Here is a 26,015-nt window from a genome sequence, read left to right as displayed (position 1 = left end):
GTTTTGTTTTTTTCTAGATCTAAATGTATTTTCAAAGTACACAGTGGTCTGAGAATATTTGTTTGATGTTCCAGCACTGTGCAAACTTGTAGAAACTGCATGAGACTTACAACCTTGCATTGACAATTCAGAAATTGTTCAAGTGGTATTAATGGATATTGGTATAAATTTAAAAGGAAAGTAATGTAACACTGATGTATAAAATAGTACCCTTATTAGTGTATATTGGATTTCTGTGTGTTTATAATGTAACAATCTACTGACAAATTAAGAGATAGGGTGAAAAGTATAAATGTGATTTGTTACTTGCTTTCCTCTCATCCAGGAAGGATTCAGTGTATTCAAACCTTTTGGTTTTCATCAGAGGTGTTCATTTTTTTGTGACAAGGAGATACTTCACTACGTTTTCTTGTCTACAGTCTGCACTCTATAGAGGTGATAGGACTATGTATTCTTTATCTTTGAAGACAAGCCATTGCCTCAAATTATAATTATCTTGTTGCAGTTGTGGGCTGTTAGCTGCGCTACAGATATAGTGTCTATTCAGACTATAGCAGACCCAAACTTTAAATACATAGCATAAAATAACAAAGAATAATGACTTGTACCTAATAGAGAAACTGAGTCTTGGAGAAATGTGTAAGACCTGGGATGGTGGAACACATTATAAGCAGCAGGTGTGTAGAATGGAACAGCTGGGCTAGTGCATGTGTTCGAGGAAGTTCTACACATTGTTGTTTATTAATATATACTGTGCTGTATTGCACATTTATGTTCTGGTTAAAGTGCCAGTTCTAGATCCTTTTTATATTATAACTACATTTGTTATAGCTAAGCCTGATGATGATAAATGAATAAAAAGTACTGATTAAACCACTGCCATAAGCACTGAGCTATGAATTAGTCATAATATTAATTCTATTTAATCACCTGAGTTTTATTTGTTGTCATGGTTTACACTGAGCCATAAGTAAAGAAAACAAGATCAAGTGATGGTTAGAATGTTAGTCTTGCATGATAAAATGCTAAACATTTAAATAATATCTCTGTCCCTGTGACAAAAGAAATAGATACTAAAAGAGACTGAGATAAGAGAAAAAGAAACTGTATCTTCAGAATAAAATGTATTAAAGTCTATGGAAATGCACATTAGTCAAGCCAATGTAGAAGTACCTCGATTTTTACGTCTGAGGACCTGCTCATTTCTAAAACTAAGAAATTATTAGTGTACTTGTTTTACAAGTAGTCTTAGCCTGAAATGGATTCCATAATTTGAATGCAAGTCATAACCTCCATAAAAGAAATACAGATATCATGCTACAAAACTAAACTCTTTCACTTACACTTTTCAGAATTCAGTGGAACTGTGTAGTTTATTGTGAAATTAAATGTTATTTTATGTAGCTTCTAGATGATCTATCCTGGCTTATGGATTTCAAGATATCTCGTTAGCAGTCACCTTTACTTATTTCTATACATTCTAATGTTTGAAGGGGACTTCAGATATACTATCTGTGACTTCAGAGTTATTCATTTTATAGCAGAGTATCTCACTCTACAAAGGAAGGAACCCAAAAGTTAAATCTAGGAAAGCACTGATGAGCCTGAAAGAGGGTGGTTGCAGAGTGGAGTTATCCAAATGATGTCTTGCTCAGCTGCCTTTTTAAACTTGCACATGTCTGTCTTTTCAGAAAGCCAGAGCACAGGGAATTAAGTGCATATGCCTAAAATTCCTCTTATTTAAGCAAATCTGCTCCTAGAATTAAATGAACAATTCAGAGCAGATATAAAGAAACAAGGCGTTTCCGCTAACTTAATCTTCAAAATCTGATCTAGTAAGACATTTACAGAGATCACCTTGTATGCACAAACAAGATTGAGTTTTTACAAAGTTCAAGTGGTAGGGGCACAACTTACCTTTATGCAGGGACTCCTCAGGAGCTTCTGTCAGAAAATAGGCAGGTTGGGTTCAAATGCCCCTTTAGCCTGAGTTGGTTCACCTTTTCTGTCATTTAGGTGAAAAACATAAATATTGACTTGTGGCATTTTTCAGTTGTGCCAGTATGCAGAAAATAAGAGTAATTTAAGAAGTCCAAAATGCATGCAGCCAGAGGAGGAGAAAGAGAGAGAGATGAAAAAAAGCTGAGCTGCAGTCCTTAAAGCACTGCTTCAGGAGAAGAAGTAGTCTGAGATTTGGATATTACATTATCTAATAACACTGAGATTTTCCTTTAGAGTTATTCAGTGGCTGTTTTGGATCAAGTCTAACTCTGCCCCGTATATGCAGTACCTTTATGGCAAGGGCAGGAACCTGAACTTTGCTCTTATGTCTGATTTCTAGAGGTCAGACCTCTTAATTTACTGGAGATAATCTGAAGACTGTTTTTTAATTAACGTTGTATACTTCAAGGGATTTAGCATAGCAGACCAGATTCAGATAAAATTCAGGTATTGTAATCCAAAACATGTTCTTAGCTGAGGGATTTTCTATTGTGATAAGAGATCCTGTACTATCATGTAAAACCAGAGCAGCACTTTTGGGTTGGATGCTCACTTGTCTCTTTCCCTGCTTATTTTTGTTTAGTTTTTGGATCCCTTTTCCTTTTTCTTCTTAATTTTTCTGGGCTGTCACACTAACTGCTCTCATTGGTGTTTGCGCTCTCAGATGTCTGCCTGCCAGCCGGGGGATGGATGAGATCTCTCATAAAGCTTTCACTAGCCTGTGTAGCACAGCCTCAGTTCTTTAGCACTAGTAATCTTTTAATTTCTTTTATGATTATTAGCAGGATCATGTTTGGGCTAAAAAAAAAAAAGGCAAACAAAACCCTAAAAACAACAGTGAAAACCCACCATGCTTGTAGCGTAACTTTAAATGAATCTCAAATAAATGTGAATAATCCACCTGATGCACCTGATGCAGGGTTTCCGGTATTTCTGAATACTTAAAATGAAGATGCATTCATTCATATGTGAATGCTCTGGTGGGCATGTAAAGTTTACAACAATTCTAGCACTTGGGGGTTAAAAAAAAAAACAAACAAAAAAAAATGGCAAATAACATTGCCATCTTCTCTAGCCTTTGCTATCCTATTATCTTTCCTTTGGAACATAGGAATATTGTTGCTGAAATTGGTATGGTTTTGTCTTTCAGCATTTTGGATTATGTGTAAAATCAAAAATGGATTAGCAATCTATTTTCTACAGGTACTGTGGTGTGTAATCTTGATTTTTACAGTTTCATATAACTGCTGTAACTGAAAAAATTGCTTGAACACCTTATGGAGTTAGACTTGCTAGCAGCTCTTCTGCTTTAGACCTTAGTGTTGATTAGCTAAGAAATTTATTCTTAGAACATATCAGTGTTTTGGCTATTTTTTAACTTTTTTTTTTTTTTTTTTTTTTAAATGAATGTGTCTAGGATCCCCAGAGTGTGGACTTTTCCACGAGAATGGGAAGGAGACCCTTCAGACAAAGTAAAAGCAGGGGAAATAGTGGCACAATCAATGATAGCACAGAGAGGGAATGGCAGGAACATGTGGCTGAGGGCAATATCTTCTTACAGGTCTCGCACATCCTGAGTAGTTGATCTCAGTGTTGTCTCTGGACATGTTGTCTGATGATGACCCATGAAAGTGAATCAATGAGCTGATGGCTTTTCCAGGTGTTGTCTGTAAGAGGAATACTCTTTATCTCTCAGTCAAGAGATGTCAAAAAAAAAATCAAAAAATCCTTGCCAAGGAAAAATATTTAAAATCAAGTGATGTGACATGCAATTATCACATCTGAATTAAGTTACATAATATTGTAGTTTGTGAAATTGTAATTGGGGAAAAAAATACCTTCACAGAGACAATGTAATTTCTACCTATTCTGTTCTGAAAGGTTCTCCCTAAGGAAGGAAAATTTCACTGTAACTCCTATTTATTATTAGTTGTAGTATCACCAGCACGTATTCATACTGAATTTCAAATATGTTTAATGAAGCCTGGCAGGGCCCTGAGGGCACAGACCAGGCCCGAGCAGCCCTGCCCCGCAGCCCCTTTCACCCGACACAGAGCTGCTCCACCAGCCTGGGCTCTGGTGAGGCCCGGGGCTCCCCTGGGGCTGCTCCTCACAGCCCAGAAAGTCCTGAGGGATGAAATCCATGGGCAGCAGACAGCTGCTGTTTTAGAAAAAGCTGGGATACAAATTAAGTTTTAATTCATGCTTAGTTTATGGCTTGTAACTGTGACTTGGAGGTGGAAAGGATAAGAACAGAGGCAGTATTTTGGGTGGACTCTGAAAATAGTGTTTGTGCTTTCTGGTTTCAGCCAAAAGCCCTTAAAATAAGGATGAATATTTTTAACATAGAAGGTTGTAGCTCATAAAAACATGAGTGTTGTCACTGCTGGCTCAGCCCAGAAGGAGGATACATGTTGGAGGTTTTGATTTCTCTTGCCTGTGAGCTTCTTGTTTGGTATATGGGTTGTGTGTGGTGTATGTTTTCTGTGTTGTGTGTTTTTTTTAGTTCTGGTCCTGGATATATTGACATCCTGGATATACTGACACTGTAGAAACGTGGCATGTTCAGAGAATTACAGATATTTTCTCCAGTTCTATTTTCTTCTTTCAATCTTGAAAAAGTATTTAATGGCATCCAGACAAAGAGTAATGTATTTTGTATCTGTAGAGCAGAAATCATTAGTTTGACAGATCATCTGGTTCTCTTGCTTTAGGTGATTCTACATCCACTTCTTTTGTAGTTATCTCCCTCTCTCAAGACTGAAGTTTAACTACATCCCTCTCAAGCAGTCAAGTAACAACAGCACTTTTTCCAGTTTGGTTTCTCAGTTGCAGTTGTTATATTTGGTGGGGAGGGCTCACCAAAATAATTGTCCAAAAGCACATTATAAATCTATTTTTTGCTTATTATATAAAAATTGTTTGCACTGGCAACAGGGTATACATTCTAAAATATAATACTAATGATGAAGAAGTGACTCTGGAGACTTTTATCTTGTGTGTCTTCATATGAGCCTTCATTACTTAGTTGAGATCAATAGTATTACTCTTGTAAATCCATGTCATATAATAAAATATGAAAGAAAAGACCAGAACTTATTAAAAACATCTTGTTAACAGGTTTGGGTTTTTTTTTGTTAACACAGATACCTGTGATAAGAAAGAAAAAGTAATGTCGATGAAATAACAATGGAAATTATTTTTACTACACTTACCTGCATTTTCAGCTAAAGATGTGATGTTTCTGATCTTTGATTTGAAATAACTAGCATGCAGGAAGTCTTCCTAATTGCACAACTGCGAGCAGTTTAGCAAATTGTCAGCTACTTCATTTTGGAAGAGTTATAACTATTGATGGAAAACTGTCAATCCACTAATTAGTCTGGGCACTGTGAAAGGAAAATTTCCTCTTTAAGATACCACTATAAATCAAACCAGTAGGTTCAATCTCACAAAGGCTTAGAATGTGTGATTAACTCTACCTCAGTATTATTTCTCATATGAATAAAACTATCCACATGCTTTATTAATTGCTTTAATGACTGAAGTAGATAATAATAAAAAGATATATTCTGATGGATTCTACTGCTGTGTAGACTAAGTAGTTAACTTCAGTCCTCCCTTCCCTATTCTACAAACCACTTTAAAACTAGCCCCAAGACTAATTTATTAATAGTAGGCTTTTCTATACTGTGCTCCCTGCTGTGCGAGATGAAGTGTCAAAGTTGGTTCGTGGCAAATTGGTTAGTTTTACCTGCAGTGAAGTGTGTAGTGGGAGAGGCTCTCTCAGCTCCTCTGGTGTGACAGGCAGAGTCACATCATTCACAGTAGCATTTATTAAAATATGGGATGTAGGTGAGAAGAACTCCACTGTGTTATTAAACAAATTATGGGTTACCTCTTACATCATATGTCCTAGCATCTGTGTTCTAGTTATTTATATCAGTCTTGGCAGAAATGACAAAAAAGAGTTTTGAAAGAAAAACTACTCTCTCACTGCTAGAAGTGGCCTTTGAAGGTCTGTGTGAACTATGCCTGGGCTTTAATTACTTCTGCCTTTGTGAAAAGCTTTGTAGCAAAGCAGAGAATTCTCGTTATAAAGGTTGCAATCTGGCGTGTTTTACTTCCAGTATATTATCTAACATAATAAATTTTCAAGTATTTTAAACAGAACTCTAAGAAGCTAGCAAGCCCTTCCTGGCTAAATCAGAAGTAATCTCTTTTAGGAACTGGACTTTGTCTTTGGTGGTGGATGCTTTAGGCTGTGCTTTGGGAATTTGGAGAAATGCATTTTGTGGTTAACCAGATACTACTGTTTGTGGAGTTTTAGTTGGGAAGAAAATAATAATGTCTATATGGTATCTGCACCTTCAGTAGAAATCTAGCAAGTATCTTTATTAGTTTTTTCATAATTGTCAAGATAAAGAATGCTGAAATAAATAGGGAGCTTTACAAGAATGTTATGATTCAAATAATTTATTTCTTCGAAACAAATGAGTTCTCCAATGTCTTCGCTATTAGAAATATGCCATACAAATCTTTTCTGCTGAGTCTAATTGAGTATTGCTCATGTAACAGCTAGATTTTCCCTAGTAAGTGCTTCAAAAGATGATCAGATTGCTCTCCTAAATTAAGCCTGTTAAGTACTTGCAAAATGTGGATCAGTGTATCTAAAAGTCTTAATATTTCATCTCCATTACTGCATTAATGAAATAGGATGAAAGCTATTATTTGAATGCATTATAGCCCTACTATGCTCAGAAGAAATAATCTAGAATTCAGCAATGCAACTCTAATGACAAGTGTGGGACATGAAGAGCAAATAATGTTCTGAGTAAGGGGTGCTGAGAAAAATAGTGAATGCACTGGTTTACCAATAGTAACATCAGGCTAAATCAATACCAATTTGTCTCTCCAAGAAAAAACCCTGTTCTTTCATCCTTTTCATAGACTCTTAACTTTGCCAAGTTCCTTGGGGATCTAGCACCTGCTGACCCTTCTCTAGCCTTCTCCATTTGTTCTGAGATATTTGCAAGCCTCCAGGACTATTGGAGTCATCTTGAAAGTCACTTGCTCTGAAATATTAGAGAGGAGATGCTAGATTTTAGAGAAGCAGACAAGCTTTAGTCAGGTAGTGCTGAGGGAAGCAGCTCTGATTATTTAGTAAAAATGTCTATGCTGTTGTAGGAAAATGTGCATTCCCTTGTAAAATTATTTTTCTAGGCTGAAGTTTGGTCATTTGCTCAACATTTTAATGATTTCTGTTCCTCACGTAGATATTAGCAGGTACAAAGATGTGTTTTAATTACATTCTGCTGCATATTGTTCACTGAGGGAGAATATAAAGGAAGGAAATTGCAAAGCATTGAGTACATGGATAGTTTCTAGCCTTTTAAATGATTCAAAGTCTTTGATGAATCACTGGTTTCTATTGCTGACCTCGGTTTCTGACTTGTCTCTGACTTCACAGGTCAACAGTTCTGCCAGCAACTGCATTTTGAATAATTTGTCATCTGAGATCTCTAGATACTATTTCTGGTTTCAGAGTTGTTTGGTTTGGTTGGTTGTTTTGTTTGGTTGGTTGGTTTGGTTTGGGTTTTTTTTAAAGTGATTCTTGAGTAAAATTAAGTTGGAGTTCTACAATACAAAAATCAAATCTTGGCTACTGGATGGAAGGTACAATGAGAGTAGAGTGTACTGTCTGCTGTACTGGGCACCAGTACCATACACTGGTGGAATGCACACAAGTTTCCAGTACTTCTCTCGTACATTCAAGAGACACCTCAGTCCCCTCTGTTCTTCATATGTTGCATAGGAGCTTCAGTTCAAACTTAATATACAGTTTGCCAACCTTTTTCCTGTCTTCCCCCTCAGAGGAAGGAACAACTGCCGTACTCCCAAAGTACAAAAATTTACATGCCTGGTTGTTTGGAAAATACTCAACTATGTCTTACATTACTTTTTCTATTCAGGAATATACTGGTGTTCTTTCTGTGTTTGTATTTTTTTGTTTTGTTTTGTTTTTAAATTTATTTATTTATTTTTAAATTCTGTCTTTTTCCCATTTATACACCAGAAAAACCTTCTCTGATACATCCATTTTAATGCATAGCTTTATCTGTGAGCCATTTGGCTGTGTACAAGAGGGCGGTTCCTGTAATCTCACAATCAGGAGGCTTTGTTCATCTCATAGTGTGTTCTTGATTAGTACAAACTAATAATTACAAACGCTACAGTGTGCAGTGTTACGACACCACAAGTGATTGGCTGGCCTGCAGTTTGACAGGCTTTTCTTAGACTCAAGAAAGAAGGATACAAAAATTGCATTTCAAATGGTTTATCTTACCAGAATTCCTAATTTTATTTTGATGCAATTATAGCAATGACATTTAGTAGTGCTGTTGCTAAAGAAACATTAACATTTTGAATACACAGTGTTTTTCAAGGACAAATGTCTTTTTTTGCTTTTTTTCTTTGAATGTGGAAAACTAAAATTTGCAAGCACAGTAAATCTTTTATAAGCATATTATGTTATCATTAATAATAAAACAGGACCTGAAGAATGCCAAGCACAGATGTGGGAAAGGAGATGTTCTCCTTGTCACAAATTCTGAAAGTGAGGCATAGAACTGGGTGCGGGGGGTGGGGGGGGCGTTATTCTTTTTGGCTGGGTTTTATTTTTTGTTATTTCGCCTGCCCCCACCACCCCACCTCTCACTGCCAGACAAACACAAACCCAAGATATTCTGCTAGTTCATTTTGGACTTAATCCTGCTGGATTGTTTTGTCCCTTAAGAACCTGATCTAGTTTTGCTAGAACAAAGGAAAAATGCTGTTGACTTAAAGCTGGGTCTGGTTCATGTGATTATGGACCTAGACCTGTAAAATACTGAATAGTTGAAAAGTTTTCTCCTGAAATAACTTCAGTGAAGTTAAAGGATTAATTCCTCTAGAAAGTTTAGCTTGAAATATTTTCTTCTTATGAAATCAAGATAGTATCAAGGTTCATAACATATACCTGTGGAACTGTTTCTGTGAGACTGTTTTAAAATAACTTATTGTGTAGTAATCTGGTGATGCTATTTTTGTGTGTATACTGGTATAGCATTATTAACTTTGAGAGTTTCATTAATCACACAGGGATGAAGTACAAGGAAGATTTTCTGTTGATGTTTATTATCAGGACCAGGAAAAAGTGGTGGTGCTTGGGATTTGTGCGAATTTTATTTGGCGTGTTTGGGGGGTTTTTACCTTGTTTTTTTGTTTGGTTGGTTGGTTTGGGTTTTTTTGTTTGGTTGGTTGTTTTTTTTTTGTTGTTTTTGTTTTTTTTTTTAATGAGTGTTGACCCCTGTCCCCTTCCCACCCCCAAATTTTATAAAGCATGCTTCTTATTTTGCACCCTTTCTTTCTATTATCCTCTTCCCAAGTGTAAATTATGTAAGGATTATCCAAAGGTATACAAACCTGCTGAATTCCTCTAAATTGGAAAAATAAAAATTCTGATAAATGTATAGTAACAAATTTGAATATAAATGAAGAGGGATAGATGTTAGGGAAATGTTAACTTGTTAGTCATATTTGTCTTTAACGAGTCAGTGCATTAGGCAGTATCCTTATGGAGTGAAATTCTAGACCCAAAAAGAGGGGGAAACAAAAAAAAAGATACTCTCATTAACAGCCGCTTACCCAGATGATGATAGCAGGTCTAACATCATGGGGAAAATATAAATATTGAAAGTGTAGGGAAAAGCATTATAATGGGATATTTAAATTGCTTTTGTGTAAATTAGGTAAGTACCATCTCAAGCCATGTTCAACTTTTAAATGTTGTCAGGTTGTATTACAGAAACCTGATCGAAGAACCTGCAAGAGAAGGTAATGCAGAGGGCCTGGTTTATAATGTTAGTAACAAAGACCTATTCTTTAACATGAATGTAATATATCATGCAACTTCCCCAAATCAGAGCAAGATGTAAATATTGTGCTTAATTTTAAAAAAGAGAAGCTACATAAAAGTGAGGTTGCTTGTTGAGAAGAAGCTAGAAGGGGCAGCTATAAAGAGGTAAAAGGTCTTCTCTGATTTGGAGGATACGTGGAAATTGTACCAGAGTCAGAGACTATGTGCACAGAAATTTAAGGAGAACTGAGCAGAAGCTAATATGACTAAATCATGAGGATGGAAAAAAAAAAAAAAAGAAATAAAAAGAAAAAAAGTGTACTTTATTAGAATCAAGGATGCATCTTTCATAAAAAATGAATGAGTAATGCGATAAAACAGATAATTTTTTTAAAAAAAGAAAAAACAAACCTAAACCCGCAAACATATAATTCCATCACCCTAAATATAAAATTGGAATTAGGCAGGCAAAAAAAGTTTATAACTTGCAAACAGCAGAAAAATTGTTTCTGAGTCCCTTTAAAGTATAGCAGGAGCAGAACATGTACAAATTCACTAGGTGATTGTTATATCACAAAAACACTGGAGAGGATGAGATACACAGTTGGTGCATCCTTGGGAACAAACAGATGGATTCAGTATGGAGCAACCTGGGCAGTGGCTCTGCAGACCTTAGGATGCACACTTGATCTGCTGGTAAAATGGCAGATGGAATTCAATATATGTTAATATTAAGTGATATGGACTGGGAATTCTACATAGATGTTTTATCCATATGCTGCCTTGGTGCTTAGTAACCATCAGCATATTAAAACACTTTTGTTCTTTTTTATAAATAATTATTAAAATTCAGAGACACGGTCTTCCCATTCACTAGTCCAGAACGTATGTAAGTCTTGTACCCTGTGTGATGTTTCTCATATTCTAACAAGATAGAGTAGAACTGGAACAGCTACTGAGAGAGTGAGAAACCGATTAAAGGTAAGTAACAGCATCTAAATGAGGAATGGCAAGGTAGATTACTTTTCTTCCTGGAAATTAAGCTGATGTGAGAGATGTGCTAGAGATCTGCGCAGTCTTTGGTAACATGAAGAAGAACAAATATATGGAGGAGCATTGAATGAAACCTTAAGCTCCTGAGTCGAACACAATTAAAAGGAGATGGTTCTTTATGCAGAGAGGCTCTGCTTTTAATCCTGCAAAATCTCAAGAATGCTAAAACTTCAAAGGAGGTCAAAATTTAACTGGAATGAGTAATGGCAAACTTGATTTTAAAAATCATTTAAAAAAATGAATTCAAGGGTGGTGTTCTCCCACAATTTCAAGTGAAGTACTACCTTATACTAACTACACTATCCTGCAGCTGCTTTTCTTTTGAGGTGTTAAATCTACCAGTAGCCATCCTGGCATGCAATACAGCTTCCACAAGTTCAGGCTCTTTTACGTATCTGAGGTGCCACCACTTCAGCTATGATAGTAGAGAGCAGAGCTCAGCACAGACTAGGCTGTTTTACTTAACTTTTCAGATAGGCTGGATCAACCTTTTGTAGCAAAATTCCTACTACTGAGTTAGTTCAAAGCTGTCTGAGCCATGCTGCATTGTGCAGAGGAAATACTTCATACAGAATTTAATAGGAGGTGGATTTAGACGTGGTACTGGATTACTTTGTAATCCAACAGAGATGTAAATAGGCACTAATTTCACTAATGCAGTTAAACATCTTCACTGCCATAATTTCTACTCTGAGTCAAGTTTTTCTGCTATTACTGAGTAGTGACACTATCCCAAACACTAAGTAATCCCAAGTAGAAAATATTTTAATTATTGATGCCTTCTGAGTTTGTTTCTGCTATGTCTATGGATACCTGTAAACTTCGTATATGTTTCTCAGATTAATTTTTATTGTCTACAAATTCAATATTAATTAGTGTGAGATTAATATTAAAAGAGAAGATTTGCACTAATGTCACTTAATTTTTATGTGCTGGGAAATACTTTTATGAATGTTCCTATATATGAAGCCATATATATGAATATTTTTCATTGATAGATCATCCTATTAACCACACTATTTTGTAGTTGTGAAATATTAACAATGCTGATTTGTAGTATTGAAATTTACTCTGTGTTTTTTAGTACACTCATAAATGAACTACTTCTATTCAAAAAGTCATAGAAATGTTTTCTAAGGATTTTCTATTTTCTTTCTGGGTTTTCGTGCTAGGATTTTTTTTAAATTATGTATTATTTTTATTGTATTTATTAATCTTGAACCTAATATAAACATTCAGGAATCTACTAACAGTCCTCACTTCACTTTTTTGTTACGTTGTATTATGCTTAGGTAAAGGCTTTATCTGGTGACAAGAAGTCTATTTTGTTTACAGCAAACATTATCAAAATTCACACAGTAGCCCACGAAAACAGAAACAGGTTTCAGTAAAGTTAGAGCCATTTGATACTTAAACAACAAAATACAGAAAGGCTACTTGACCCAGTCTTTGTGTTATGCTTAATCTTTCTGTGTGCTACTTCCAGCTACTGTGGGGGTTTTTTCCCTTTTTTCCACTTAGTCTGCTGCAGGCAAGGGTGTACAGTGTTGAAGATGAGTCTTTGTAGCTTTTTAATCATAATTAAGTCAGTCCCTGCCTCAAGCTGGGAAAATGTAACTACTTTTTGACTCATGTTCACAACACTGACCTCAGGATGGAGGGACTGTCTGTCTCACTGATGGAGCTTTATTGATTAATATTGTCATATAATCTGGCTAAACTTATTCAGCATAAACATCATAAAACTCTAGCTAAAATCTTAAAAGAAACAGGGATAGAAAGGGGGACAACAAAACCAATTTTTGTATATTTACTTATTAAGTAGATTTAAAAGTTTCTATGTTTTGGTTTTATTTTGAAGGGCCCATCTTGCTGGGATGATGTGCTGATTCCCAACAGAATCAGAGGTGTTTGCCAGGCCCAAAGGTGTGATGGAAACATTGCGGTAAGATTTTGTCTTGTTTCTCCAAGTACTGTGCCACTTATAAGAATAACTGTTTGTAGCAATTTTAACCATGGTAGAATTGTAGAAATTAATGTAAGTTGCCGTGTATGGTACACTTCTGAATAGCTGTTGAGCATCAGATACTATGTCTCCAACGTTTAGCGGAAGGGAGGAACTTGGGCAGTTGCTGCTTGGAATGAATGAGGAAATGATCTTGTGTCATCTCTTTTCACTGAAGTAGAACTCTTAGATATTCAAGTATACATTTGTTAAAAGGAGAATGTAATACTTACATTTATATGTCAATGCTTATTTTATAATTATTGTGTATGTATCAGTGCACTGAAAGCTTCAAATTTGTGTCATCTTGCATATCAGATCTTTCATATCAGATTTTCAGTCTTTGTCCACAGAGCGGGTTCTTCACACTATTGATTACTTTACAATCTGTTCTCCCACATGCTCAATACTGTTGTTTACTTTAAAGTGTTTCTCAAAGTGACATCAATGAAAAGCCTGAGTAAGAAGCAGCATAGACATCTCAAATCCTTAAAAATGAAGATTTTTCAAAACATGACTTATGTATACTTATATATTTTATGTGTTAGATATTACTCAATAGTATTTAGAGAGGTCTTAGAGGTATTTCCTTCTCAGGAAAAAGGTTAATTTGAGGTGTTCCTGATGGGTACAGCTTTTTGAGACGAACACAAAACTTTGTATATGTGAAAGGTTTCTGTTCATTAGAGACCAGCAGACAGGGGCAACAGAAGTGCATTTCTTCAAGGGTGCTCCCCTCCTGTGCTGTAGTCTTCTCTTTGTCTTCCCCAGCAAGACAGTTGTGAAGTGGCATATCCATGTGGTTCCATAGGTGTCTTCTGCTTGGCCACAGACTATGTCAGGAAATATTTTTATCTAACTTGAGACAACAAATAGTTGCAGCACGTGATTTACGCCTGTCTCTGTGCACCCCCAACAGAAACTGAGGTCTTACAGCTTTCAGGCTTCTGCTAGGAGGGATTCCGCCAGGGATTTATCACTCTCCCCTGCTCTGGTAAAACAGCATAATTACCTGTAGTGTGCCTATTCCCAGAGATTTTCCTACCTGAAGTCATAATGACTTGATGTCATCCATTTGTTCCCAAATCCCATATGTACCACAAATATAAAACCTCTTGCTGATTCCTGAGGTGACCTGCAACCAGATAGTTAAACCTCACCACAAAAGCAAATGAGGACAGTAGCTATAATAACTCACCTGGGCTATGCCAAATGCATCTCTTTGTCAATGTCGTCTCTGTACTATCATCTGGAGGAAGAATTAATTGTCTGCAGAAGTTAGGGACTAGTTTGATCTTTTCTCTGGAAATGGGCCCAAGAACTGGCTGAACTTCCTTTCCAGTACATGTGAAATCTGGCTTTTTTTCTTTCTGTGTTTTTGATTGGTTGGTAGCTTTTGATTTGTGGTGGGGTTTTGTTTGTTTGTTTGTTTTCTTGATTTTTTTGGTAAGTGTGTGTGCTTGGTTTTGGGTTGTATTTTTTTTTCTTTTTGAATGAATGATGAACTTCATGCCTGTGTGACTTTCATGAATGTATCATACGTCCTTGGAAAAGAGAAATAATAACCTTGACTAATTCACAAGTGAAAACCTTCAGGCTTTTCTTTGCTGTTACAGTATTTGAGAGATTAAGTCAAATTTTAGGCTTAAGTGTTCGTTTTTGCATTTTCATGATAAAATTTGTACAATTATATTTTGTTTTAAATAGTTCCACACTATACATGCCTCTTGACAGTGGTGGGTAACAATAAACTTTGAGACTGTTAGTTGTCAGTTATAATGGCAGCAAACAGGAAATACTGCTGTTCAAGAAAATAAAAAAGAAAAGATTCCTCCATTATTTCTCTCCCAAAACAGAAATGTTTTGCTTAAAAATTACTTTTATTGGTTTCCACTTCTCATAAACACCAGTTTGTAACATACCTTCAAGAGGCAATGTGTTTTTTTCCTGAAATACTAATTTGTGTATATTTATAAATACATTTATTTGATTATAAAATTAGTCTCTTGCCAGAAATTACAGGCTTCAATTATTTTGGTTGCAAATATGAAAATAGAGTAATTTACAATGTTACACAGCAGTAGAAATCAAATTTCAATTTAGTTAAGTAAAATGTATAAATTATTGCCAAAAGTTATAATGAATATCTTAATGATAAATGCACATGGGATACAATTTGTTTTCCAATGTGCTTACAAATAGGAAATGTATTCAATTAATTTTTGTGGGTTTGCTCAATATAAACTAGCTGAACTTAAATTTTCATATTATACACTCTGTGTGCTTTGTAATTCCAACTTATTTTGAGCTTGAAGTGAAAAACAAAGTATTTTGTGATGCTTTATTGTTATAGTCCATAATTATGAGCAAAAGAAGAGAAATAAAAGGTAAATATCGCAATTGTGACATACAAAGCATAGTATCAGCGATGTAGAACTTGTGTTAAGTAGAATGTACCATACCACAGAGTTAAAATTAAAGAGCTGCTTTTCTCAGAGCATTATAAAAAATCAGTTCCAGTAATTGTGGGAAATGGACAGAAACAAGTTATTTCTCATCTGATTGCAAGCTTCAGTGAGTGCTATTGGAGCTATCTTGGGGCTGGGTTTTGTTTTCAATGTAATGCTAATAAATGGAACATATGCTTTCTGCTGAATAAATACAGTTGTTGCATGTAGTTGAACAAAATTATAGATACTGTACCTCAAATGAAATTTCATCTTCTGTCCTGTTGGGTTTCTCTTTATTTAGTCAGTAAATTCCTTTCCTTGTTCAAATAAAATATTCCTGAAGAAGTGTTCTTATTAGGCTCAAACTTCTGCAGTTCTTTGAAATGTGTACAGAATACTTTGTTTCCCATCCAATGAAGTGAATTTCTGATTGTGAAGAGGAGGATTTTTATACTCCTGTGTATAAAAATGCGATTCCATTTTATTTTTTTTTCATAGGCTTATGCTAGTCAAAACTCATAAAGAGCCACAGAAATAATGACTCTCTTCATACGTAGGCAAAGCCAGAGCTGTAACATCACTGTAAAATGCTTAAGTGATGATTTCATAGGAATCAGCTCCACGTCAGTCCCATGCTCAAGTGAACATGCATCAGTCTCTGAAAGACATGGCTGTGTGATTTGAATCTTGCAATTATATTGACTTTTTTGAAGATGTTTCATGAATATTTGTCCTTCTCCTGCATGTTTACTGTGATTAGGTTTAGCACTGAGGACATCGGTATTATGTAATCTTTTCATAGCTGGTCTGTTCCACAGGGAGTTGGTGCTCATCTGAAACGGGCTGGACTGAGAAAACAAGGGAATAGTGTTCAGCTTGAATGCTTTAAATATGCAGTTTACCAGATGTTTTTTATTTCAAGCATCCAAAGCTATTCTTCTCAAACCTCACTGTTCAGATGAAACATGCTTCATTTTTTTTCGTCCTATTTTGCTTTGATCAGCTCAGACCTCAGTTTCAGCTGAGAACAGAAATAAATTCTGTAGCAGTTAAAGTATCAAGAATAAAGTTGATATTATCGAAATGTGAATACAGTAAACTAAAGCACTGTCATCGCATTACAGGAAGGCTCTGATACATTGCTATATTATTTATTAATTATTTTTTTTTACAGGGAGGTAGGTAGTTGTTTATAAAAGGAGCTATGTCTGTCTGTCCTTGGAGACATTAGAATATTTTCAATGTCACAATATTATTGAGTAATTTTTAAAATTCTGACATGTTTCTTGATAGCAAGAAACCTCTTGACTTCATATTTCCTTAATTTCATCGATGTCCATGTTAGTTTGCTTTATGCTTTAAAAAAAAAATTCACAGTGAGTATGGTAGAACAGGAGTGTAATTAAAATACCAGATAAGAATTCTTGTAACACAACCTAATATCAGTGAAGTAAGATTTTGTCAGCTTCTTTATACAGACTTGAGAATTATTCAGGTTTCATACAAGACAAGTTTCAGAGTATTTTTCATTTACCAGAGGCCTCTGAGACCATTGCTTTTACTGTTTAGGAACTGTTATATTATTTTACGCTAAATGATATAGTAAGAAAATCTAGTGCAAGTAAACAGAATAAAGCACAAATGCAGGTTAAGTAACAAGCAAACCAGATCTATCATTGTAGTTTAACTTTGTCTTTCCTATTCTGGATGTATCTAACAAATGGGCAAACAATTTCAGAAAATTTTCTTATTTAAACTCACTTATCTTCAGAAACATATCCGTTCACCACATTAAAGATTTAAATGACTCTGTTTTAATTACTAAGTTGTCCTGTTAAACCTTTCTCATGGTTTGGCTTGATTTATGCTTCTGTGGTGGAGCTGAGAATCAATTCGGACACCCCCAAGTTTCTCTTCCATAAAGTAAGAAACTTCTGTATTGTTTGTGAGGAATGTCTTTAAAGGCCTAGTTAGTTAAGCAGAACAATGGCCAAAGTTAATCTGACTTTGAAGTTTATAACTACAGTTAATGTACATACAATTCTTTACTATAGAGCAGACATAGTAACAACTTAATAATTCATTCTTATCATAAGTGAATCAAGTCCATTACTTAACCCTCATTTCCCTAGAAAAACATAAGAATTCACATGGGGGACTACAGCAGCTGACACCTTACAGTTCATTAAGTCAAAACTCCTGGTCTTGTTAAATGTCATCTGTAAGATGTTTGCAAGTCTTCTAATCAATCACAATAGCATATTTATCATTCTCCTTTCACATCTGTAGTGATACAAATGCAAGCCTGTACCAAATTGCTTTGAACTACTTTGTTTTTAAATTATGTGAACCATACAAGCCCTTCTTAGGATGTATTAGCTTTGATCCTTCAAAAACTTTCGTAGACATGTTAGCACTTTTTTTGCCTTCTTTACATATATTCCAATTTCTGTGTTGTTTCATTTTTTTCCCTTTATTTCAATGATGAACAGTAGTGTCCCAAAGCGTAATTTGTTAGGACAATCTGGTATGTGTGCTAACATTTCGGGATCCTCTCTGGTACCATGGAACTGCATGAGAATCCAGAACTGCTGAGATACAAAATGTAAAGCCTGAAACACAGACTAAGGGAATCCTTTGCACCACAGACACTTTGAATTATTTAATTGGCATGCCTGGGTAGGAAATAAGTGATCCCTATATATAAGAGCAGAAGGAACATTCTTATCATTTCACCTAACCTCCTGTCTAACAGAAGTTGTGATCCTTTCCTGAAATAATAGGTTTTTGGATGAGAATATATAATTCAGGAAAACGTATGTCCTTGACTTAAGCCAGTGGTGAATTAAACAAAAAAATAAAAACCCCCTTGATTTATGTGGTTAATTAATTACCTTACCTGTTTAAAATGTGCACTATTTCTAGTATAAATTTTCTGGCCAGTTTCAGTTTCTATGTACTACCCTTTATTATCAAGAGCCCTCTGTTTCTGCATCTGGATTTCCATAGGCTGAAGTTCATATATACCTTAGCATTTCCTTGAATGTTCTGGGAGGTAAGCAATAAAACCTCATTTTCCAGTTCTTAATCATTTGCTCAGTTGTCTCTTGCATGCTCACCAGTCTTCAACATTTTTTCATAAATTTCACACATCAGAACCAGGCACAGTTATAGCAGAGATGCCATCAGTGCCAGCTACAGGGATGATATAATCTGCTTGCTTATGTTGATATCCAGCAGTTTTATTAGACAATTTAACCATAATGCCATTGTGAGGGCTCCAATTCAGCTGATCATCCACCAAAAACCTCAGTCATTTCAACTTGCTGCCTTACTGGGCAGATTCCATCGCCCTTAACTCTAAAAATGTGAGTTCATGTTTGGCTGTTCTAAAATGCATATTACCCATTTGATTTCAGCTGAGTGAGCTGTTTGCGTGGCTTTGTCACCGACTTTTACTTTTCATTATTTTCCACTCTCCCAGATTTTATGCCATCTGAAAAATGTGTAATTACTTTTTCTTCCACATCATTAATGATTGTTTTAAGTAGCGTAGGGCTAGGAAGTGATCACTGCAAGACCACCTTGAAAAACAGACTTTTGATGAATCACCGTGGGAATGCATTTTGAAATATATCAGTTAAATCCATCTAAATTGATCTTGTAGTGTTCTAGTTTCTTAATCAAAATGTCAGTGTTGTATCAAATGCCACACACCAATCTGGGTAAGTGGCAACATTGCTATCATGTTGTTCCACTAAATTCATAATCTCATAAAAATGTCAGGTTAGTTTGATAGGGTCTAGTTACCATAAATCCTTGTTGATTGACATTAATTACACATCCTTCTTTTATTAATCAAGTACCATATTGGCTGTTTATTCTCTCCAGGGCTGGTGTCAGGCTTACATGCCTATAATTACCTAGATTGCCTCATATAAAGCTGCCCTAAACTGTGGCATGATGTGGTCCTGTGAAGCTCTCTATTTTAAATTATCTCTGAATGTGGGTGCTTTTATTTTGCCACCGGTACATTTTCTGAGGAGCACAAAAGGGGCAACAACAGTGAAAACAGCACCTATAGGACTCTGGAATAACCTACAAAGGTGCTGTGATTATATTATGATAATTTTTGCTAGGCCTTTAAATTGATGTCCTTAATAGCAATTAAAGATTAAAAATGCTTAACACAAACACACGAGTAGTGAAGAAAGAAACAAGACAATTGACCTTTCTTAGTATTTAAATATATTTGATATGTTTTTATATGTTTTTGAGTTTTTTTGCATTGGAGTTACAAATTATTTCAACTCTTTCTTCTCAGTTATCTCTTTAATAAACTACAATTAGATTTTTATTTTTTTTTTTTTAAAGAAAGTCTCAAAGTAGCCTCATTCAGGAGTAGATCAATTTTTCCTTTATAACAAAATTATGTTATTCCACTTAGTGCAGAAAAATCAATAATAGGTAAAAAGAGAATTATATAATAGAGTTCATGCTATACAAGGATGAAAAAGCTAAATTATTTATGTTGGAAAGAAAAGTTAAAGCTTTTAAAATTAAGACCTATCCTCATGGGGGGAGGGATGTGGAGTGAATACATATTCACTCTTTCCCTGCGTGGAAATACAATATTTCAGCAGTATATTGGACATTATTTTATGGGCCACAAATGGTGTCTGCATCAAAACCCGCCACCAGCAAATGTAACCCACTGATCTAAATCACACCTATTATATATTAAATGTTTTTTTTTTCTTTTGACTGTTTAAGAAGATTTTGTTTAAACAATGCATTATTTTTGACACTATAAAAATCCTAAAGCTGAGATCAAGCCAGGTCTCTGGATCTGTTCCTCAGTTTTCTCATTTCACCAGAAGAGTGAAGAGTTGCTAATAGCTTTTTTTGTGAGCTGGAATTACATGAATGTTCTGGCAAACCAAGGGAAACTCTTGTTTGTACCCTGTGTTGAACGGCCTCAGGAAGTTTAGCTGTTCTTGTGTGTATTGCTACCACCATTTCTATTCACATGTGAGGAAATGTCACAATTTTGTTTAAGATCTAACAAAATATGCTGAAGATTATAATGCTTTCTTCAAACAAATCCCCTGCTCTTTGATGTTCGTTTAGGTTCTTAACACTGCCACTGAAAGAATTTTTTTTTTAAAAAAAGTCCTTTGTTGCTCATAATTTTATGCATCTCTGGTTCAGTTCCAGAAAATCTTATCTGAGGACAGGAGCATTAAGCATACTTTCAATGATATTTTTTTCCCAGTGTTTTATTGTCTTATATGAACAATTGCTTTACATGATCGTGCTTAGCTACTAGGTTTTGCTGGTCCTTCAGAATTGCCTTTTAAAAATAAGCTGTTGTTTTGAACACGAATTCACATCTCCTTCAGTGATGGAGTCCTTGGGAAATTTTTCAGATAGTGTAGTGTAGATTTGTCCCATAGCAGGAATCGGTGAGAATTTTGGCAAGGTTGATACCTTAGATCAACACAGCTTTTTTTCAAATTTTGTGATGCTCCTGGATTCACTGCAAAAGGAGTTAATGTTTTATAAATGATAATTTTTATATCCTCCATGAGACTGTCATGATCAAGGGTTCAGTGTTATAGAAAGTGAGCAGAGGGCAGCTTGTGTTCTTCTGACCAAATCCTAGATCGCTCACAGCCCTTGTAACCCTATTGACTGTGCTGAAAGGTAAATAGAATTCACAAACCAAAATTGAATGTAGATGCACCTGTAATATTTTCAAGGGATTTTACTCTTAGATGTGTCTGAAAAATATGTTGATGATGCACTGCAGCCAGGAACTTGTTTTGTATCCATGCTGGTTTGGCCTGATACAGTATTCTTATCCAGTTATTGTGATGCTCAGAACAACCACAGGGAGATTCTTCTTTGCACGGTATGTAATTAAACCGCACAACTCTTTGCCATGATATATTGTGGAAGTGACAATGGGTTAAAAAAATGACAAACCAATGGAAGAAAAATCCATTGAGAACAACTTAAAGTGAAGATACTCCTTCTGTTATGGGAAGTCTCTGAGCCACAAATTGCTGGAGCTTGGGAACATACTGTAGGCAAATCCCTCTTTAGTTTTGTCCAGTGTGGTTTTGTTTGTTTTGTGTTGTTTTTTTAACATGCATTCTAGGCATCTACTGTGAACTTCCTATTAGAGATAAGATGTTGGGCTACATGAACTATGTGCAGCCATTCCTGAAACAACCAGATGTTACCAGAACAGATTCTTAGAGAAGACAGATGTTATAAGACGAAGATAAAGGATGTGACCAGTATTTTTATCCTGATCTATATAAATGCTCGATTTTCTTTTAGTTTGTTTTTTTTTTTTTTTTAAGTTTACACTCTGTGTATACATGTGCATGTATTTCTTGAGTCTTAGTTACAGCCAGCATGAATACTAAGGGGAAGTGGACTCCAAATTCAGTATATCATATACTGCTCCCACTGGCATGTGTTATTCCCATAATATAGTCCTAAGCCTGGTAGTGAGAGCAGCATTACAGTTACTCTATGTTGTATGTTGCTCCATGAGTCATTTACGCGTATTATTTGCATTTGACTTATTAGAGTTTTGGAAAACTTGCAGACGTTTGCGGGCCTAAACAAACTGGAAAGCAGTAATTGAAACCTATGAATTAACTGCTATTATATTAAAAACAGAGAAACAAACTCAAGAATATACTGTAGAATACACTCCACTTGTCACTTGTTTCACAGATCAGACTTTTTTTTTTATGGAGGTTGTTTATATGTATTTCTGCATGTGCTTTGGCAACATGCCTAATGCATTCAGGGATACCTTTTTGTAATTCAGTGAATTTCAGTAACACTTTGACTGAATCTTTTGTTGCTCACTGCACATGACATATAAACAATATGCTACTGTCTGCAGCTTTTGCAAATTTGTTACTGATGATTGAAACCTTGGATTTTCACTCAAGCATGCAAGATGTTCTTGTAATCATCTATCAGCAATCAAACCAGATGAAGGTGATTTTGTTAGAGTACAGTATGGTTATATAGGTTTTTCTCCTGAAATGTCAGCATTTATGTGGAAGAGCACAATTTCTTCCTTCCAATCCTGCAAGTACTGTAATTAAGTGTTTAACAACTGTGTTGTTTTGCAGACTGATGCACTATGTGATATGTTATTTTAGATCTAAAAGCTGCTATAAAATTTACCTTTGCAAAAAATCCTTTTCCCACCTATAGTTCCAATGCGTCTTGTTCTGATTTGAAATTCTAAAATGTGAAGGCATTAGGTTTTGATTAACAATTGTCTACTATATTTTTGGTCTAGATATTCATAAGAGATTGCGACTGTAACTGATTTGGGATCAGTTTGTAAACTCTTTCATTTGTGTCTTCTACTTCTGTGCATACAGCTTATGAAATAAGCTCATTTTTACAAATTGGAACTAAATATTTAAAAAGCACATGCTGTTTTTAGGATGTGGTGGTCTGAGATAATGTAGTCAATGAAATCACCTCTGAGCTGCAAGGCAGTTCATGTTGGAAATGCTGCTACAAATTATGAGCTCTATCTCTCAGGGTTCACACTAATACAGTGAGTAGTTCTTGAATAACTACTGTCAGAAATGCCTGGATTCTCATAGTAGTATATCTGTATGGCTCCAGGCAAATGTAGTTGTCTTTGGTATACAACATGTATTTCTAGCTCAGAGAAGTCGGTTATAAGGAAAACTTCCATTGTTTTGAGTCTAGAAAGTTTGAATAGCAAAAATTAATATCTTGCTGACTCTATTTTCTTCCTTACTGACCCAACTCAGGAAGATACCTGAAGTACATACCCAGCTTCAAATAAACAAATAGTCTGTTGAAGTTAACACTGCTCTGTGCTTTAAGCACCTGCCCTAACAGAACAATATCTCAACTACATAAACTGTATAAATACATATAAATGGCTTAGTGAAGCTCTTAATAGTGTCATTAGAAATACTAATTTCTAAGTCCTCCTAGCCTGTTTGCTGGGAGAATGCTTGAAAGTAAAGTATTTCCCTTGCTTCAGCAAACCAAACACAAACCACACCTTGTGAAGAGCATGTTATCCACAGGCTGGTTTTGACATTATGTATTGCAATGGTTCTTTTTCAAATCTTTGTGAAATCTCATGTGTCTGAGTAATACATTTGCTGATCAGTTGTACAGTATATTGTAGCAGGTCTTTGGGACCTCTGGAAGTGTTTGAGTTTTTCCACTGTGGTACTTCATTGTATGTGGGCAAAGTAACTGTGGTTATGAGTAGTTCTTAAAAGATGCACATGCTTAAACAGCTGCCAGGAGATGAGGAAAATGTGTTCTAGTGAAAAGTGAATTTTGTCCTTTTGATGCATACAGCTGTCTCACACTCCTGCTACCGCCCAACATTGCAACACCAGAACTGAGACAGGAGTACTCAAGTTGCATCAGTGGTTTTTGTTGTCTTCTGCTTTAAAGAAAAGCCATGTACTTCTGGTGCCTGTGTGGTAATTACTAAGAAATAACTTCTCCCTGAACACCACTGTTACATGTCATTAGGAGAAGCTGTAACTGTGCATATCTCTTTCCAAACAAAAATATCAGGCCCATATGGATTTGAGCTTGTAAAGGGAATGATAAAAAAAATAACTCTGGAGATATCCATTAAAGGTGCTATGACTTTTAAGTGTGTTACAGGTGGCACCCACGAACGGATTGATTTCTGGAAGCTTTGTCTTAAACACTGGTAGGCAATAGTGCCTTGCTTGCAAGATCACTAACCTGCCGATAAGGATTTGCTGTGGTAACTTAATTCTTGTAATTCGCAGTTTTGTAAATCTGAAATTCTGTGAGAGTCTCCTTCAACTGATTTTTCTAGCTTGGAGAAGTGTGACCTAAGAAACTTGTGCAGTTTAAATAAACATTAATTTGAAATATTTAGTTTTCTAAGTAACTGTAAAAGCCAAAGTCATAACTCATCTTTGAAAAAATCTAGATATAAATATGCAAAGTACGTGAACAAGAGAACCATACTGGAAAACATTTGGTCTATATTACTGCCCTCCACCACGCTGCCAAAAACAAACCAAAACCAAAACCAAAAACGAACAAGAACACCACACCCCACACTCCAACAAACAGCAAGACAACCCCACCCTCCCCACACAAAAATTGGCAAAAATTAGAATGTTGGAACCTCCTATAAAACAAATAGCCCAAATGCGTTAGCATGTTTGCTGCTACATTTAAACTCATAGTTTTTCCAGTTACCATGTATGTTTTGTTTTTATTTTGAAGACTATAAATGTGTCTCAGATACTGAGTTCATCTTGAATATGTGTGAGTAGTGTTTTGGACCATGCTTCTTGAGGGCCTGTTTCTCATTTTAGTATTTAGAAAGCTCCTGTGACTGGGAGAGGCTCTGCATAAACAGTGTGGGTTACCTAGGAGATGGCATACTGTAGCAAAAAGATTTTCTTAGGAAAAATATAAAGGTCATTCTTGCATGAAGTGGTGTTCTGTGTTCATTTTGTACTTATTTTTCACACTTGCAGAGAAGGCCGTATTGTTCTTAGTAACATTAGGATATACTTGCTGCACATCCAGCTTTGGGCACAGAGTTTCAGGATATCTCTCTGGAATCCGAGTTAGAGCCAGATTCACGTCTCTAGATGAAAGACAGTGACACAGTTGGAACTGCCTTTAAATTTCATGAAAACATTGGTGTGTTATATCTGGAACATTCTACTGTCCATTAATTTCTATTCTCGCTGCTTCTGTTCCCAAGAACAAGCGAATTGCACATGGGAGAAACTTATGGTGTGACTGGTCTACCAGCCTTCAGCAAGTTGTATGGGTGCAGCCCACAGCTTGTTCCTGGCCCTGCTTCCTTATAACCATCAGGTGTGAGGGAGCAAGCACTTCTCTGGAATTCATTTCCACTGAGGACTGTCTTTTCCTATGAGTAAAATGGTTGCTGCTATTTCATCTAGCCTGTGGAGGAAAGGGTGCTTTACCTGCTCTGTTACTGCAGAAGGACACCACCAGCCCCACTGGGCTTGTGACTGGCAGTTGTTGCGGTTTCTGTGCAGCAGTACTCAGGGGACCTTTGTTTGAGAAAGAGGGCATGGGTTGTGGGTTTTTTTGACAGATGCTAATCTTGAGTGTAGTGAAGTTTTGTCCCTAGGCTGTACTGTCCTGGGCTTTAGTTGCTGCCCTCCACACTAATTAAGCATTTTGTATAATGGGCTGCTTAAAATATGGAGCACATGAACTATGTATTCATGTCTGTAGGAATGTAGTTGCATGCTCACTGTTCTAGGAGCTGAATTGAGGTTTTCTCCTTCTTGTACTAATGTGTGTGTTTTCCAAGGTGTTGCTGAGGAAAGTCCTGTTATGGATCTGGAAAAAATGACTGACAAGGTTACTTTTCATATTAAAGGCTGGATTCCTTTACTGTAGTAACTAGTGTTTTAGAAGTGATGGGTTTGGATTCCTCAGGAGTAGGTCATGGTGTGATATATTATAGTTAAATTATAAGTTCAAACGGTAAACATGTGAAGGGGGAAAAGCAAAGCAAAACCACATTCAATAC

At 35.8% G+C, this 26,015-nt stretch overlaps 1 protein-coding gene across 3 annotated transcripts in view; it reads left to right on the top strand.

The window, feature by feature from the left end:
* PRKN (parkin RBR E3 ubiquitin protein ligase) overlaps nt 1-26,015 on the top strand; it is a 732,020-nt gene that overhangs the window by 328,249 nt on the left and 377,756 nt on the right. For all 3 annotated transcript variants that reach the window (XM_065057577.1, XM_065057579.1, XM_021295975.2), the window contains one exon: nt 12,813-12,896. In XM_065057577.1, coding sequence (XP_064913649.1) covers nt 12,813-12,896 — 84 coding nt within the window. The remainder of the gene's footprint in view (nt 1-12,812; nt 12,897-26,015) is intronic.

The sequence above is a fragment of the Columba livia genome, chromosome 3 (genome assembly GCF_036013475.1).
Source record: "Columba livia isolate bColLiv1 breed racing homer chromosome 3, bColLiv1.pat.W.v2, whole genome shotgun sequence".
Taxonomy (NCBI): domain Eukaryota; kingdom Metazoa; phylum Chordata; class Aves; order Columbiformes; family Columbidae; genus Columba; species Columba livia.
Note: the sequence above shows the minus strand (reverse complement) of the source record. Positions and strands in the feature narration are given on the sequence as shown.